This window comes from Oratosquilla oratoria, chromosome 37, assembly GCF_046742065.1.
Source record: "Oratosquilla oratoria isolate Oo_2021 chromosome 37, ASM4674206v1, whole genome shotgun sequence".
Lineage (NCBI taxonomy): Eukaryota > Metazoa > Arthropoda > Malacostraca > Stomatopoda > Squillidae > Oratosquilla > Oratosquilla oratoria.
Genome location: NC_134813.1, coordinates 32,950,704 through 32,964,940, shown reverse-complemented (window position 1 = coordinate 32,964,940; position 14,237 = coordinate 32,950,704). Strand labels below are relative to the sequence as shown.

At 39.9% G+C, this 14,237-nt stretch overlaps 1 protein-coding gene across 6 annotated transcripts in view; it reads right to left on the bottom strand.

The window, feature by feature from the left end:
* Positions 1-14,237, bottom strand: part of ash1 (histone-lysine N-methyltransferase ash1) — a 103,795-nt gene that overhangs the window by 83,882 nt on the left and 5,676 nt on the right. For all 6 annotated transcript variants that reach the window (XM_076175447.1, XM_076175451.1, XM_076175450.1 and 3 more), the window contains exons 2-4: positions 10,952-11,110; positions 9,426-9,734; positions 742-1,020 (exon numbers count right to left, since the gene is read on the bottom strand). In XM_076175447.1, coding sequence (XP_076031562.1) covers positions 742-1,020; positions 9,426-9,734; positions 10,952-11,071 — 708 coding nt within the window. In that variant the 5' untranslated portion in view covers positions 11,072-11,110. The remainder of the gene's footprint in view (positions 1-741; positions 1,021-9,425; positions 9,735-10,951; positions 11,111-14,237) is intronic.

Genomic DNA, 14,237 nt, shown 5'->3' with positions numbered 1-14,237 from the left:
CAGCTGCTTCCTTACATTTTTAAACTCCTTAAAGTTTGATATTACTTAATTTGGTACAGAACTGAAACCCAGTTTCTTAAATCTAAACTGTTCCATTTTCAAAAACACTTTACTCCCAAAAACTGTTTTCCCTCCCTCTCCCTCCATACCTAGATATACATGCATACATACTACATACATATATACAAATACCAAAGGGCCCTTTCCCCCCTTATAAAGAGGGTGGCTGTCAAAGTATATACCCACCCTTCACCCATCCCATATTTACAAATACAAATAATTTCATATATATTCAAAAGTTCTTACATTATTCACTACTACATACATGCATACAACCAATGACTTTTTCCCCCTTACAAGTGAAGTAGTCAAAAAGGCATAAACCCACTCCCATCCATTTCATCCCCACATACTCCACTCCCATTCACCACCCCTCCCTCCCTCTTGGCTCTTCCTGGATGACAGGTCATCCCTGCATGTCATACCCAGAATGTAATACCCATTATTTACTATTACCTTTTGCAATCTCTCCTCTTTACCTGATAGACATTCTTCTTACATCCAATACCCACTTTCACCATGTTCATCCACATCTTTCTTGGTCTTCCTCTCAAGCTCCCTCCATCAATTTTTGTTTTCCATACTCTATCTATACATTACGTCTCTCTCCTAAAGTAACTACAGCATTGACAATCTAATCATTTTCTAATATCCAACATCTTTAAACATAAATTACTTTACCTGACTTCCCGAATCGGATCTGGAGTTCGATGGAGATACTGAACGGGACCTTGAGTGAGACTTTGACCGAGCACTCTCGCAAGATCTCGACCTGGAACGTGATGGAGATCGGGAACTGAGCCTTGACTCGGAATCTGAATCTGACCCATCGGAGTCAGAGCCCTCATCCTCAGAGTCATCCTCATGGGTCCCACCCTCTTCCATGTCCTGGTCCTCAATGTCCCAGTTCTCATTGATGGTTGTTAGCTGTGAACGTGATGGGTCTGGGGATGGTGAATCCTGAAATAGAAAAAAAATAAATGAATGAATAAATAAACTTGTTCTCTTCTATCAGTAACTGATACAACCACCAATCAATCAGTGAATCCAGTGTGTGTATATGTATGAAGCGGCCTTGCTGTGGATCTCCTGTGTTTTGCTGCACTGCTTCTGACCCAAGGCAGTGGGAGAGATGCAGGGATGACCGTCATCCAGGAGGAGCCAAGAAAAGAGGATGGGAGGGGTGGTGAGTGGGAGTGGAGTATGTGGGAATGAAATGGGTGGGAGTAGATTTATGCCTTTGACTTTGGCTACCTTCCTTCTAAGGAGGTGCCAAGATAAGAGGGAGGGTGGAGGGTGGAAGGTGGAGGGGAGTGGAGTGTATTAGGGATGGAATGGGTGGGAATGGTTTTTATGCCTTTTTCTTTTTGGCTACCTCCCTTGTAAGGGGGAAAAAGCCTTTGGTATATGTATGTATATGTATGTGTATGTATGTTACCTAGTTGTATTATATGGGAAGGGAGCTGTGCTCGTAGTGACACATCTATATCTTTCATGATCAAGATTGTTCTTAAATTCTTGAATAGTATTTGCACACACAGTTGCCTCATCCAGTTTATTCCAGATATCCACCACTCTGTGAGAAGCTATTTTTTCTTTTTTCAGATCTCTTCTATAATCATCCTTTTTGACTTTCTTTTCATGTCCTCTTGTTTTTCTCTTGTCCCACTTTAATAAATCATTGCTGTCTAGGACTTCCATTCCTTTCATAATTCTGTAAATAGTAGATCTCTTCTTCTCTTCTTTGTTCCAGAGTTGGTAGTTCCAATTTGGACAATCTTTGTTCATATGTCAATTTGGAGAGTGTTGGTGTCATCTCTGTTGTTGCTCTTTGTATTCTTTCTAATTTCTTTATATTCTTTTTAGTACTGGGTGTCCATAGTGTCGCAGCATACTCTGATCTTGGTCTTATCAGTGTAATATTTTCTTTACCATTTTTTTCATCCAAATTGTCAAAAGCCACTTTCATTGACCTTAGTAAATTGAAGGTTTCTCCAACTATTTTGTTGATATGCTTGTCTGGTGACATGTCTTTGCTGATAATTACTCCTAGGTCCCTTTCCAAGCTCACTTTTTTTACTTCCTCTGCACCAATTTTGTATTTCCTTGATATTCTATTTTTACTTTTTCCAAACTCCATTATACTACATTTCTTGATGTTAAAGTTCACTTCCCATTTTTTACTCCATTTTCAGACTTTATCTAAGTGCCAAGGAGGTGCCAAGATAAGAGGGAGGGAGGAGGGTGAAGGGGAGTGGAATATATAGCAAATGGAATGGGTGGGAGTGGTTTCTATGCCTTTTTCTTTTTTGGCTAACCCCCTTGTAGGGGGAAAAAGCCTTTGGTATATGTATGTATGTATCTAAGTGTGTGTGTTTATCTAGTTTATTTACCTGATTGTAGTAGACAGGAAAAGAAGCAATGCTTGTTGGGTCCCATCTCCTATTCATGTACAGTTCCAACTTAATCTATATCCCTGATTTCCAATATTATATTTAGATTTAAAATCATGTATTGTTTGAGCTTGGGATAAATCACTTCCTAAGCTATTCCAGGTATTTCTACATCTCTATGGAAAACTGTATTTCTTCACATCCTATTGACATGTGGTCTTCTTTAATTTGCTCCCATGCAATCTATCTCCTTTGGTGACCTGAATACTGTGATCATGTCACCTCTTTCTCTTCCATCTTTCAAAGTTGGCACACCCAGTGCTTTTAGTCTCTCCTCATGTGGTTTATCTGCCATGCTGGGGACAAGTTTGGTTGCTGCCCTTTGTATTCTCTCGATCTTGCTTATATCCTTCACTCTATGTGGGGACCATACTACTGATGCATATGCCAGTCTCGGACAGATCAGTTTCCATGAGTTTTTTCATCATCTCCTCATCCATATAGTAAAATGCCACTTTGACCTTCTTCAGTAATCCATACATCTCTCCTACAATCTTGCTGATATGTCTGTCAGGTGACAGGTTGTCTCTTATCAACACTACCAAACCGTTCTCCTCTTTTGCTTTTAAATTGGGTTCACTTCACAAGGAGTAGTTTAAGGATGGTCTTTTCCCACTATTGCCCATTTCCAGTACTTTGCATTTTTTGGTATCAAACTTAATTTCCCATTCTTGGCTCTGTGCAAAAATAGTGTCTAGATCTTTTTGCAATAGTCTACTGTCCTCCTCATTTTCACTCTTCTCATGATTTTTGCACCATCTTCAAACATGTTGGCATAGCTTGTTGTTCTTTCAACCATGTCATTGAAATTGACACAAAACATTGGTGCAAGCACTGAACCTTATGGTATTCTGCTTGTTACTGCTCCCTATCTTGACATCTTATCCTTTACTACTGTCCTCATGTATCTTTCCTTCAAAAAATCTTTTATGCATTCAGGTAGTTCACCTCTCAGTCCTCAAACATGCTCTAATTTCCACACATGTTGACTGTGAGGTACTTTGTCAAATGCCTTCTCTAGGTCAAGGAGCATACAGTCCACCCACCCCTCTCTCTCTTGCATCACATAAATCACTCTCAAGTAAAAGCTTAAAAGGTTCGCCCCACACAACCTTTCAGATCTGAAACCAAACTGACTGTCTATAAGCATGTTCATCTTTTCAAGATATTTAGTCCATCGATCTTTCACAATCCTTTCACATAATTTCACTAGTCAGTGATACTGGCCTATAATTTAGTGGCATTTCCTTATTTCCACCTTTGTGAATTAGCACCACATTTGCCCTTTTCCAATCAGGCAGCACAATGCCTTCTTTCAATAAACATGTAAAAAAAAAAGACAGTGAATCTTGTCTGCTAGTTGTTCCCTACATCTTTTAAGTATCCAGTTTGAGATCCCATCAGGTCCTGAAGTTTTTTGTCAAATCCAAAGGTCCCATGAGATCACTTCCCTGACTTCTGCATTTATATCTTCTAAACCTGGTTATTTGCTCCCCTCACTGTATGAGGGCAGAAACATGGAACATAAGAGAGGAAGAGAGAAGGAGTTTGAATGTGTTTGAGATGATGTATCTGAGAAGTATGATGGGGGTTACTAGGCTAGTTAGGGTGAGAAATGAGGAGGTGAGGAGGAGAACAGGGGTGGAAAGGGAGTTGGGAGTTAGGGTTGATGAAAGAGTATTAGGATGGTTTGGACACATGGAAAGAATGAGTGAAGAAAGACTAGTAAAAGAGGTATGGAAGGCAGATGTGGAGGGAGTGAACATGAGGGGATATCCTAGGATGAGGTGGATGGATGGGGTGAAGGGGGTTTTGGGGAAGAGGGGAATGTCTGTTGAGGAAGGACGGGAGAGGACAGAAGACAGGGGTGAATGGAGAATGGTTGTATATGGATGATGTTGTGATGCATGGGGTGGAATGGGCGGAGGGGATGGGGAGTGAGGTAGTATGTGTGAGCAAAATTTGACGCAGCCCGAAGGGATTTCTCCCCGTCTTCTCCTATTATGCATGGGGGGATGGAGAGGGGGAGGTCGCTGATTTAATGAAGCAGCCTTGCTGTGGATGTGCTGTGTCTTGCGACACTGCTTCTGACCCAGGGCAGTGGACAAGGTGCAGGGATGACCCATCATCCAAGAGGTGCTAAGATAAGAGGGAGGGTGGAGGAGTGTGGAGTGTATTTAGGGATGGAATGGGTGGGAATGATTTTATGCCTTTTCCTTTTTGGCTACCTCCCTTGTAAGGGGGAAAAAGCCTTGGTATATGTATGTATGTACTTTCCTCCAAAAGAGTACTCTCTTTTGTGAAGATTGATTGGAAACTTTTATTCATTATTTCTGCCTAAGCTTAGGCTTCTTCAAAAATCTCACCACCCACTATTAACTTGGTGATTACTTCCCTGTGTCTTAATTTGTAAAACACTTTCTGTTCATCTTTGTATTTATCTACTACACCTCTTTTGTTTTATTGCTTCTCCTCTTTCTTCATTTTCCCTATGCCACATAGGGAGAAAAATGGGGAGATAAGCCAGTTGTTGTTTGCAGACAACACTGCACCTATGGCAGGATCAGAGGGATTGAGAGAGTTAGTGACAGAGTTTGGGAAGGTGTGTGAAAGAAGGAAGCTGAAGATAATTGTGGGTAAAAGTATGGTGATGAGATGTACAAGGGGAGAGAATGACAGCAAACTGGAAGTGATTATTAAGGGACACAGACCGGAGGAAGTGGATAGCTTTAGGTATTTCGGTGCAAGTGTGGCAGGAAAGGGAGGAGTGGGGGTGGAGGTAGAATGTAGATTGAGAAGCAAGTAAATGCCTTGGGGGATTAAAAAGTGTAATGAGAAATAGACATTTGGGAATGGAGGCTAAAAGGAGATTGTATGAAGGAGTGACTGTGCCAACAGCACTGTATGGGGCAGAAACAGGGAACATAAGAGAGGACAAGAGAAGGAATTTGAATATGTTTGAGATGAAATGCCTGAGAGGTATGGTAGGGGTTACTAGGCTGGATAGAATGAGAAACGAGGTGAGGAGGAGAACAGGGGTGGAAAGGGAATTAGGAGATAGGGTGGATGAAAGAGTATTGGGATGGTTTGTACTCATAGACAGAATGAGTGAAGAAAGATTAGTAAAAGAGGTGTGGAAGGCAGAGGTGGAAGGAGTGAACATGAGGGCGCGACCATGGATGAGATGTATGGATGGGGTAAAAGGTGCATTGGGAAAGAAGGGAATGTCTATTGAGGAAGGGAGAAGAAAGAAGATAGGGGTGAGTGGAGAATGGTTGTATATGGAGGATGTTGAGATGCATGAAAGGGAGTGGGTGGGGGATGGGGGGAGTATGTTTGAATGATATTTCTGATGCAGCCTGAAGGGATTTCTCCCCATCTTCTCTTTTTCTGCATGGGGGATGGAGGGGGGGGTCTCTGATTAAATGAAGAAGCCTTGCTCTGGATGTGCTGTGTCTTTCTACATTGCCTCTGACCCTGGGCAGTGGGCAAGATGCAGGGATGACCCATCATCCAGGAGGAGAGAAAACAACAGGGAGGGAGGGGGTTGAATGGGAGCAGAGTAGGTGGGGATGGAGTGGATTTTATGCCTTTGTTTTTTGGCTACCTCCCTTGTAGGGGGAAAAAGCCGTTGGTATATGTATGTACATCCCTGGCCTATTTTACAATCTCACACTTTTTGCTAAACCAGTCCTGTTTCTGCTTATTCATCCCACTAGTTTTTGGCACATGTTTGTTCACTTCTTGGTTGTAAATGTCAAGAAAGATTTCCTATTTCCACCTTATTTCTTTAGTATTCATGGATTCTTTCCAGTTTGCTTCTTCAAAAGAATTTTTTCAACCCAACTAATCTACTTCCCTAAAATTGAGTCTCCTTTGCCTGTGCAATTCATTCCTTGGCTCTATTTCCTCATCCTCTGTCTGAAACTCAATTAATTTTTTCAACCCCAGTAATCTACTTTCCTAAAATTGAGTCTCCCTTGCCTGTGCAATTCATTCCTTGGCTCTATTTCCTCATCCTCTGACTGAAACTCAATTGTAACATGGTCACTTTTTCCTATAGGACAACGGTTCTTCAATGAGCTCTTGGTGTCTGGCTGTTTGGTTGGTAACAGATCTAATCTTTTGGGAATGTTGTCTCTTCTTATCCAGGTCACTTCCCTTACTCACTGAGTCATTGTATTCTCCATTGCTATATTCAATAGGGTATTTCCCCAGGAATCTCCTTTGCTGCTTGCTTCCCATTCCTCCCAATTGACCTCACTGCAATTAAAATCTCCAATAATGACTATATTGCTACTTTGTTCAATATTTTTCTTTAGGAAAAGATCTGTATCCAATAACATTTCATGATATTCAGCTTCACTCCAAGCTCTTGAATTGGAGGAGTACATTGGCCACCATAGTCTCTCTTATTTTGCCATTTAGTACTAATTTTTAGGTGAATTGTTTCAGCATTGCCTTCACTCAGCTTTGCTTCTTCCACCTTTATATCATTTCTCACCAAAAACATTACCCATCCACCCAATTCATCTTCTCTGTCTCTTTTCCAGGACATGTATCTATTGTTCCCCAAATGTAGGTCAACATTTTTTGGGAGTTTAGTTTCCACTAGCCACAAAATATCAGGCTCATTTATCATTAAGTAGTCATATATCTCCAGCCTAGCCAATAGTAAACCATCAATATTAGCATATGCTAATCTAAATTTTCTTGTGGCATTTCCTTTGCAATACTCCCTTCCTGTTTTTTTAAAACTAATTCCTCACCTGAGTATGTGTGTATTTATTTACCTAATTGCAGTATACAGGAAATGTAGCATTGCATGTTGGGTCCCACCTCCTATTCTCTAATTATTTATCTTATATGCCTCAAATTCATGCATGGTTCCAACTTAATCTAAATCCCTGATTTCCAATTATCATATCTAGATTTGAACTCATATATTGTTTGAGCTTGGACTACATCACTTAACCACTTCCATACGGTGACGCCTACGTAGGCAGCATGAGGAGCAAGTGGGTGCTCGATGATGCCGACGTCGGTATCTTGATTATATTTATTGTAGTCATACCTACGTAATCTCCATTCTCTCTAAAATGGCTTCATCAATTTTCTATGGTTATCAAAATACACGGGTGAAAGAGAACGAAAGATTGAGGACTGACCTTATTTTTTATAATGCGATTATTATGACGCAACATCGCACGTCGGGCAGCTAATGCAGCCAGACGTGCTGTGTGCACCGGAGTGAAGAGGTTAAGTTATTCCAGGTATTTATACATCTTTATGGAAAACTATGTTTTTCCACATCTTAATTTGCTCCCATGACCTCTTAAAACTCTCCCATCTTTAATCAGATCTCTTCTGTCAATGCAATCTATCCTCATTAGTGACTTGAATACCATAATCATATCACCTCTTTTTCCTCCATCTTTCAAAGTTGGCACACCCAGTGCTTTTAGTCCTTCCTCATGTGGTTTATCTGCCAGGCTGGGGACCAGTTTGGTTGCTGCCCTTTGTATTCTCTCAGTCTTGCTTATATCCTTCATGCTATGTGGGGACCATACTATTGATGCATATTCTAGTCTTGGACGGATCAGGGTTTCCATGAGTTTTTTCATCATCTCTTCATCCATATAGTGAAATGCCACTTTGATCTTCTGTAGTAGTTCATGTCTCTCCCACAATCTTGCTGATATGTGACAGGTTGTCTTTTATCAACACTACCAAACCTTTCTCCTCTTTTGCTTTTGAATCGGGTTCACTTCACAAGGAGTAGTTTAAGGATGGTCTTTTGCCACTATTGCCCATTTCCAGTACTTTGCATTTTTTGGTATTAAACTTCTTTCCCATTCTTGGCTCCATGCAAAAATAGTGTCTAGATCTTTTTGCAATAATCTACTGTCCTCCTCATTTTTCACTCTTCTCATGATTTTAGCATCATTTGCAAACATGTTGGCATAGCTCGACATAGACAAGAAACATTATTGGTGCAAGCACTGAACTTTATGGGATTCTGCTTGTTACTGCTCTCTATCTTGACATCTTATCCTTTACTGCTGTTCTCATATATCTTTCCTTCAAAAAATCTTTCATGCATTCTAGTAGTTAGCCTCTCAGTCCTCCAGCATGCTCTAATATTCACACAAGTTGACTGTGAAATACTTTGTCAAATGCCTTCTCTAGGTCAAGGAGCATACAGTTCACCCACCCCTCTCTCTCTTGCATCATATAAATCACTCTTAAGTAAAAGTGTGTGTGTATATGTGTATTTACCTAGTTGTATCATATGGGAAGGGAAGCTAAGCTCGTGGTGACCCATCTTTGTATCTTGCAACATCTAGTTTGTTCTTAAATTCTTGTATGGTGTTAACACACACTATTGTTTTGTCCAATTTGCTCCAGACATCAACCAATCTGTGTGGAAAGCCTTTTTTTTTTTTTTTTTTTCCAATCTCTTCTACTGTATAATTGTCCTTTTAGTTTCTTTTCATGTCCCCTTGTTTTTCTTCTATCCCAATTTAATAATTCTTCTCTATCAAGGACTTCCATACCTTTCATAATTCTGTAAATGGCCAACAGATCACCTCTTTCTCTTCTTTGTTTCGGGTTGCTAGTTCCAGTTTAGACAATCTTTGCTCATATGTCAGTTCTAAGAGTGTTGGGGCCATCTTTGTCATTGTGTGTGCGTAATTTCTATAAGGCATCAGATGACACTAACAGTTGTAGTACAAATTTACATACAATTATATATAAACCCTCACTACTGACATTTATTTTTGTTTGCCCTGAGCTTTCAGTTATTTCCATACATGCCAAGAAGCAAGAGAATTATGCCAGAGCTATTTTTGGCTCCTCCTTCATTGGTTTGCAAAAATGTTAATGAGAACATGAACAATATCTACTTACCCTAATGGCTTGTATGTCCACAGTAGATGGCAAATCCCTCAACTCTTCCTCCTCCTCCTCTTCATCTTCATGAGGTACCTGTGGGGCCCAGATATGGTGGTGGTGGTGAGTGTGATGTGGTAAAGGTGTTAGATGGTGGTGAGGAGGTCCAGGTGGTGTGAGATGATGGTGGGGGGAGGCGAGGGTGGCCACTGGCGGCGTGGGTGTTGTTGGAGGTGGACCTGTCTGAGCCAACTGCTTCACACCTTCCAGAGTCATCGGCTCTGCAAGGGTAGCGGTTTCCTCCTCCTCCTCACTTAGCATCACATCCTGTAAAATACAAACAGCACATTACAGCCCTTCTAGCTTAAGAGTTGAAGATAATAATAATCAAGTGTTGTCTTAGTTAATGACAGAGCACTCACTGCTCCACAATGGCTTGTAGCAGTCCTTGGGTCCTCTCACAAATTCCTCTGGGAAGAAACATTGGACTGCTATTTGTGTTGTATTAGTGTAGAAAAGATGGAGTAAGTGCTGAAACTATTGGTTGTTTTAAGAGAAGGTTAGATGACTTTATGGATGGGAATGATAGATGGTAGTGGACACTGAACTGTTAAATGTAGGCTTTATAGTCTCTTGCAGTCTCCTTTCTATAATCTTATATTATGTCAGAGATTCTGGGCTCAGTCCAGAAACAAACCGTCCACAGGTTTTGATGACAAAGGGCACGAGACAATTCTCTCTGATATCTATCTCACAGAGCCAGCACTTGCAAGTATCCATCACTGATCCTAGAACTCTATAAAACTTCCATAGTTATGTGACTTTCAAAGCAATGAGCTCCAACATTTATATAAATTCAAAATAGTATATCAATACACACAATTTATGCCATTACATACTCATAAAATGAGCTTCCTTAAATGCAATCACAGTACCAACACTACAGCAGCTTGTACAAAAAGTGTCATTATACCCTAAATATGAATAAATAGCTCACATGGGCTGTCATTTGTGACAATTCTTCAGTTTCCCCAATCACAACCTCTGGCTGTATGAATTCAGACTGTGTCTAATATATCAGAAAGACCAAAGATCAAAGAGTAACTAAATACAATCAAGCAGTACTTTATTATGTAACTTTCAGTCCAATTGTTTGGAGTTTATCTTTAAAGAGTCAGCATGTTTTTGGGTTCATGTGGAGTACAATTTTTACATATGAACAGTTACTTAAAAGTCTATATTTACCACTGTGTCCAATTCCACACATTTTGCTTTGTAGCTGCACTTCTCATACCAGGTAACCCTTAATATAAAAATACTGCAACAGTAAATGGTGACAATAACGAAGATAAAGAAAAATAAATAATAATAAAAATAATCATTACATCTCCTGCTCATCACCTGAGTACTGTCTACTTTTCTTGAACTGAATCATTCTTAAATCTGGTGAGTGTACTGTCCTATATATGATTAGCAGAATAACTTTTCCTTATCAAAGAAGAGACACCACACATACAGAACTATCTAATGTCCTCATGATTTACCTGATGATCTGCAAAGTGAAAGGAGGATGGTTCCTTGCCCCCAGAGTGCGGTGCTGGCTGGGCCATGTCACTTCCACCACCGCCACCGCTGCTGCTGTTGAAGGGGCGGCTCCGCTCCATACAACTGCACTCACTGCAAACTGCACCCAACCATCATGACTGCAATGTACCAGACAATAGTTGTTACATTAAAAGTCATAATAGCAATCACACAATATATATTTTCAATACTGTTATCGCTATCAAATACATCTGCCAACAACAATACAACCATCTTCGAACTTCAAGGCAACAATTCTTTAGTTCTTTCATACATGAAATGCATCGCAGTAAAGTTATACCTGAATCACGTGATTCTCTGATCAGAAACTTACTTCTATAATTATGATTAAAAATTTTCAAGACCTATAACATAAGATCTAAACTTGAAACCAGGACCTAACAACTGGCATCCAAGAACTCTGAAGAAAACCAAAATCTGAATTGTTATTCCATTAGAAATTATCTCCAAAACATTTTTCATACATGGGAATACATCACAAGAATGGAAATTAGCTACATGAAGGTGAATCAGTGATAATGGACAGTATGAAATTAGTCCTTGTGAGTTTATATGCATCATGGAGCCAAGAGAAATGAAAGGAAGCATTTCTGGTTGGAGCACAGTGCAAGTTCTTTAAAATGGGAGAGTCATGGTGTTAGGAATTATGAATACAAAAGTGGGCAATGACGACACTAGAATGACAAACCATTTTGGAATGTCTAGACAGATAAGAATGGAGAATGCAAGCTTGATGTGTGCTACATGGGGCATGACCTCTGTGATGTGTTTAAAGAAGAAATTTATACACAAATTTATATGGAAGAATGACAGCAATGATATAATAAATATGACTGATAATGTGGTCGCACAGTATACCGAGAACACGAGACAGTGGTTGTAATAATGTTAAGAAGGACAGGAGGGGACTGTGGAATGTAACCTGACAAGAATTAAAGTGGCAAAGAGCAAGTTCTGGGGTGAACTGGGTGAAGAGAAAAAGGACTTTCTATATACCAAGGGATATTTCCCCCTTACAAGGGAGGCAGCTAAGTCTAAAGGCACATACCTACTCCCACCCATTCCACTCCCATCCACCACCCTTTCTTCCCTCTCATCTTAGCTCCTCATGGATGACAGGTATTCCATGTATCCTGCCCACTGCCCTGGGCCAGAAGTAACCAACAGAAAAAATTGAGGAAAACTGAGGGCGAGATGCAGGGATGATCCATCACCCCCAGAGGAGCCAAGATAACAGGGAGGGAGGAGGGTGAATGGGAGTGGAGTATGTGGGGATGAAATGGGTAGGAGTGGATTTTATGCCTTTGTTTTTTGGTTACCTCCCTTGTAAGGGGGAAAAAGCCTTTGGTATATGTCATATTTCTTAAGCATTCTGTTAATCACAACCAACGCTTCTGTCCTTGGGAACAATTTCATGATAAGGACAAAGAGTTATAAAAGTGGTAAAGATAAAAAATTTAAGTGATCAACATTCTTTTTTAATAGACTAATCTCAAATAATAAAAGAATGAGTAACTCTGGTCCATAGAGATATCACTGAAGTCCCTAGATTATTGACTGATGAAACTTGTGTGGTTAATACTCTACCTGGGATGAGGCAAAGAAGTATGAAAGATAAGGAAAAAGTGGGATGAATATAAAGACAAAGAAATGACGAGTGGAAGGAGTACATCGGAGTTGTAGCTAAATGTGACAATGATAGAGGTGGCCTAAAACTTGTGAAAGGTTGGACAGGGGAAGGAGAAATAATTGGTGAAACGAGGAACTGGATATGTGGAAGGTTATAACACAGAAATGGGCTATGACTCTAGAGTTAGAAAAATATATATATATATATATATATGTGCAGTTTGAGATATAAGAATGAAATGAGACAAAATGTGGCATAATGCAAATACAAATGAAGAGAAATGTCTCAGTGGATACATCCATTTCCAATATCTTGCATTTCTTCCCAATGAAAGCCTATCCCACTCACAGCTCCACTTACACAATCTATCCAGATCTTTTTTCTAAAAGCCCATTATTCCTCTATTTTCCGTACTCTTCTCATGATCTTTGCATCATTAGAGAATAACTTAGCACAACTGACCAAATTCCCTACCATGACACCGATGTATACCGAGAATATTACTGGAAGTAACACTGATCCCTCTGAGTTTCCTAGTATCTCCCCTACATCCAACCATCCTGTCTTTCACTACTGCCCTACTTAAAAATTCTTTATGAAGTTTCCCATCCATTCAAGCAAATTCCATTTAAGATCTCCTGCATATTCCAGCTTCCACAATAATCTCACATGAGGTGCATTTTCAAACACTTTCTCTAGATCAAAGTGAACAGTCTATCCAACCATCCCATTCTTGGAGCACATTGATTACCCTTGAATAAAAACTCATTAAAGTGGAAACACATGATATTCCTTTCCTAAAGCTAAATTGGTTTTCTACCAAGACCTCTTTTAAATATTTTGACAGTGTCTTTCACAATTATTTCACACATTTTAGCTACCACGCTGGTCTGTAATCTAGAGGAACGTCCCAGTCCTCACCTTCACAAATTGGCACAATATTATCCAGTTTCCAATCATTTGTCATTTTCCTTTCTTAGTAAACTCAACAAGTTAATGTATCTTGCCTGCTTCTTATCCAATTTGACATCATACCATGCCTTCCAGCTTTTCTGACGTACAATACCTTCATTAGTTTTAGCACCTCTTGTACCTCTACTTTTATGTCATGCAAATGCCTAGTTTCTACAAATTCCTTCATTTTCCCTCAAAGTCTATCCCCTGGAGGATTATACAGCCTCTGTACTTGACCATGGCAGCTTAATCTGGCTTAGTAAGGTTGTACAGATGTTGCACAAGTGCATGTGAAATGTAAACATGTTGCTATGACTGTGATTATGCATGAAGTCTGAAACCAGTGTATTCAATTTGAGCATAATGACAAGGTGCCCACAATGAAGTGTTCATTTAAGAAGGAAATAGGCAAGAACTGGTTTACCAAATGAGTGGTTAATGAATGGAATAGACTTATTAACAATGTAGTGATTGCTGAAATGATTGGTTGTTTTGAGAAAATGAGATAATTTCATGGCTAGGGAGGAAAGGTGATAAGAGACATGAAACTGACTAGTATAGCCCCAATGGTCTCTTGCAGTCTCCTCCATTCTTATGTTCTTAAGGGCAACACTGGTATACTGCCCCTTTGATGTCTGCTA